This window comes from Sceloporus undulatus, chromosome 5, assembly GCF_019175285.1.
Source record: "Sceloporus undulatus isolate JIND9_A2432 ecotype Alabama chromosome 5, SceUnd_v1.1, whole genome shotgun sequence".
Taxonomy (NCBI): Eukaryota; Metazoa; Chordata; class Lepidosauria; order Squamata; family Phrynosomatidae; genus Sceloporus; species Sceloporus undulatus.
Genome location: NC_056526.1, coordinates 91,198,425 through 91,201,848, shown reverse-complemented (window position 1 = coordinate 91,201,848; position 3,424 = coordinate 91,198,425). Strand labels below are relative to the sequence as shown.

Here is a 3,424-nt window from a genome sequence, read left to right as displayed (position 1 = left end):
TACTTGTATATTCTGACATTCTTGTGCCACTTTGCTCAGCTCCTTCCACACTCATGTCCACTAATCTGGTTGGACGGTCACATGTAGGCAGCAAAATGATGAGGTTCACCTGTCACCGATTACTCAGTGATAGATGATCCTTGATCAATTGTTCTTTTCCAGCTGTCTCCCACCCACATGGTCAAATAGTGGCCATGTAGGTAGAAAGAAACAGGGAACAGCCAAGTAAGGAGGATTACCTGTTGTAGGCACCCTTGTGGACCTCCTGGGTTTTGTCCAAAGGTGCTGTATAATGATGTCATTGTGGTGCATGGGGTATACTGGTCGTCCTGCAAGATGATATTATTGTATGTGCCGATGATAATGGTGACAATCCTGACAACTTGTCTGACTCTGCTTTACTTCTAGCCAGGGGGTCAAGAAAAGGGTGGGTGTGGGTGAGTGGGAATGTAGTCCTTGAATATGTTCAAAGACTAGGAGGTGATGATAAAGGATCTTGGGGAGGATTCTCCTTGTCAGAGTTTCTGGACACTCAAGCAGCCGCTATCTTGGGGATTTTCCCCCAAGTCCTTTAATATTGTTTCCATCCCTATATTTTACAAATTCAAATTCTGTGAAGTATATGTGTGATATCTGCCAAAAAAGGTATTTTCCTTGTCAGAGAATTGTTATGGTGTATTTCAGCTGAAGTTTAATAATCTATTCTCCCATATTAAAAATATGTAATTGTGTTTGCTGCAATTCTTAATATTATTATAAATTCCTTTTTGGATCACCTGAATTTTATGCATCTAAGTGTAGATAGACATCTTTTTCTGCTTATTCATGTGGAACTTTTCTGCTTCTCCATACCAACAGGAAGAACAACGTGTAATCTATGTTGGCAAAATTGGGCCTGACATAACCCGAGCAGAACTGAGGGACCGGTTTGAAGTTTTTGGTGAAATTGAGGAGTGCTCTGTAAATCTACAGGACAATGGGTAAAACAATTACTCCTTTAAGATAATTGCTTGTTAAGAAAATTCCACTTGTTGATTTTTTGACAAAAGAAGGCAGTAAGATCATGACAGTGAGAATTGCTTCCAAAAGTATCATGACATTTATCAGTCTGAAATTGAGAAAAGCCTCTAGTCTCTCATTTTCCTCCTATTCATTATTTGCACTATAGTTGAGATTATCTGTTCAAGGAATAGAGGGTTATTCTAATTAACAAATAATGTGAGTTTGGGTATTCTTGGTGTGGAAGCCCCAGTGGAATTATTGATTTTTTAAAAAGGAAATAACTATGTTGATGTTGATGTTGATGTTTAGCACTTTCTAATTCTTATTCACAAGTGTCTGTTTTCTTTTCAATGACAGAGATAACTATGGTTTCATCACTTACCGCTACACTTGTGATGCTTTTGCTGCTCTGGAAAATGGATACACTCTGCGCAGATCCAGTGAACCTGACTTTGAGCTGTATTTTTGTGGACAAAAGCAGTTTTGCAAGTCTAACTATGCAGACCTAGGTATGTTATTTAGCACTTGTTTAAATATGGTGCAGTCTTGGTGTATCTTAACAGCTTTCCAACTTTGGAAGAAAGGAAGGCAGGCAAGAAAGCAAGCTGTAGTTATTTCAAATGTACTTTCTAAACCAGATTGAAGTGTTAATGATTACTTGAAAGATCTTGATTTCTGACACAATTACACTGGGAATAAAGTGAAACTAGGGGACAGGTAAAGTGCTGCAAGATGGCTTCACTAGTAGCACAGTTTGCAACCCAGCCTGTGTTTCTTCATGATTACTTCAGAATAGCTGAAAAACTGGTTGAGCACTGGTGGAATAATAAAAGGAGTTTAGATTGCAGGTATTGTAAGTAAGTTGAACACATGATTGAATACATTATAGTTAGACACTTAGGTACTCTGCTGATTTTCTCACTACCTACACATGGTTGTTGTTACAGCAAGCAGATAGGACTTTCCAAACAATGGTTTTTGAGATGTGTTTATCCTAAAGCTGTTATCACTTTAGTGCATCCTATTAAATGTATTAAGGTTCAACAATTTTAGGTTACATTTGATAGGACAGGAAATACACGTCTCTTACATAAAGAGAGTGGCACACTTGTAGTTCTTAAAAGACTGGTTTTGTAGGTGTTGGGAGGGTTGGTTTTTCCGGGGGGGAGGGGGGTTAAATTGATGGCTGCAGTCATTAAGATTCCTGCATAATGCCATCCTTTATTGTGTCTGAATTTTTTTATGCCCTGCCCTTTTCTTTGTGCAAGGCAGGAAGTGAATACAAAACTATTTTTCCTAACCAATTGATGTCTTCCCAGAGCCTAAATGATAAAGGCGATATGCATTGTTCAAAGTGAATATGCTATAATTCACTTCACTGGCTAAATAGATAGTGTAAAGCTGAGGAAAGGCAGCTGACTGCTGGAAAGATAGAGGCCCAGTGATGAAAATATAAAAGGTGGCAAATCATTTGTTCAAACACTGACTGATAAAACCAGCAAAGACGGATTGAAGTCTTGACTTGATTTGACTTATCTTCTACATTGATGAAGTCAGAGGTGTTTCTGGTATCTCAAAACATCTGGGGTATAAAATAAGCTGCCTGAAAGAGACCTTATTGAACATTATTCATCATGGAGAGTGGGCTCTTGAAGGGCTTTCCATGTGATCACATCTCAGCAAACAATTTTCTGCATAGAACATGATTATGTCCTTCTGGCATTTTATATTAGAAATTGCTAACTCAATGGAAAACTGGGTGGAGTTAATAAAATAGTTGTTATTAAATAATTAAACAGAGATGACAAATTAAATAATTAAACAGTCAAGATGACCTAAAATACATAATGTGTTTCAAGATGCAAAAAATATTGTTAATATACTGGATGTATGATTTGTGCTAGGAGCATTAAAAAGTGTCATGCAGAAGATACTGTTGCATATTTTGTAATTAAGAATATTGTGATGAAAAGCTTCCTATGTTTACTTAAACATCCAGGTCTAACTTTATTGTGTTGATATAGTGGCACACTGCCTTATATAGATTACCTGGCTGACATATATAAAGTTTTCAAGAGTGTCCTGTGACACTCCCTGCAGTCGTGTGGGAGTGCCATTCCACTTTCATTTGGTGCCATTAAAAGATTGATGATGTTGTGTTGCTCCCTTGCCATAACCCTTTCAATTACTACAACAGTATGGGATAAGGTAGGGTTTTAATAGTTGTATGGTTTTAATAGTTTTTAATTGTAATTTTAGTAGCTTTATCATTTGATTATGATTGTAATATGTTATGTTTTATTTTGAATTGATTTGTTTTCTTCTGTTGTACACCACTTTGATCTATTTTGGAAAAGCGGTCTATAAATAAACTGTATTATTATTATTATTATTATTATTATTATTATTATTATTATTATTA

The 3,424-nt window shown here is 36.4% G+C and overlaps 1 protein-coding gene across 2 annotated transcripts; it reads left to right on the top strand.

The window, feature by feature from the left end:
• The first annotated feature begins 466 nt into the window (after window positions 1-466).
• Window positions 467-3,323, top strand: LOC121931557 (peroxisome proliferator-activated receptor gamma coactivator 1-alpha-like). Of its 2 annotated transcripts, none has more exons than XM_042469461.1 (3): window positions 467-980; window positions 1,360-1,511; window positions 3,002-3,323. In XM_042469461.1, exons 1-3 carry the CDS (start codon window positions 826-828, stop codon window positions 3,019-3,021), a joined length of 327 nt encoding a protein of 108 aa, XP_042325395.1. In that variant the 5' UTR covers window positions 467-825; the 3' UTR covers window positions 3,022-3,323. The 2 variants fall into 2 exon arrangements, with proteins under 2 accessions (XP_042325395.1, XP_042325396.1); XM_042469462.1 differs by having other exon boundaries at window positions 3,027-3,322.
• Window positions 3,324-3,424: the final 101 nt, after the last annotated feature.

What these genes read in the sequence shown, in the direction of transcription:
- LOC121931557 (XM_042469461.1), top strand. Translation starts at nt 826, where the DNA reads ATGTGGAACTTTTCTGCTTCTCCATACCAACAGGAAGAACAACGTGTA. An exon ending in GTAAATCTACAGGACAATGG is followed by an intron (nt 981 to 1,359) that starts GTAAAACAATTA and finishes TTTCAATGACAG; the next exon opens with AGATAACTATGGTTTCATCA. An exon ending in GTCTAACTATGCAGACCTAG is followed by an intron (nt 1,512 to 3,001) that starts GTATGTTATTTA and finishes TTAAACATCCAG; the next exon opens with GTCTAACTTTATTGTGTTGA.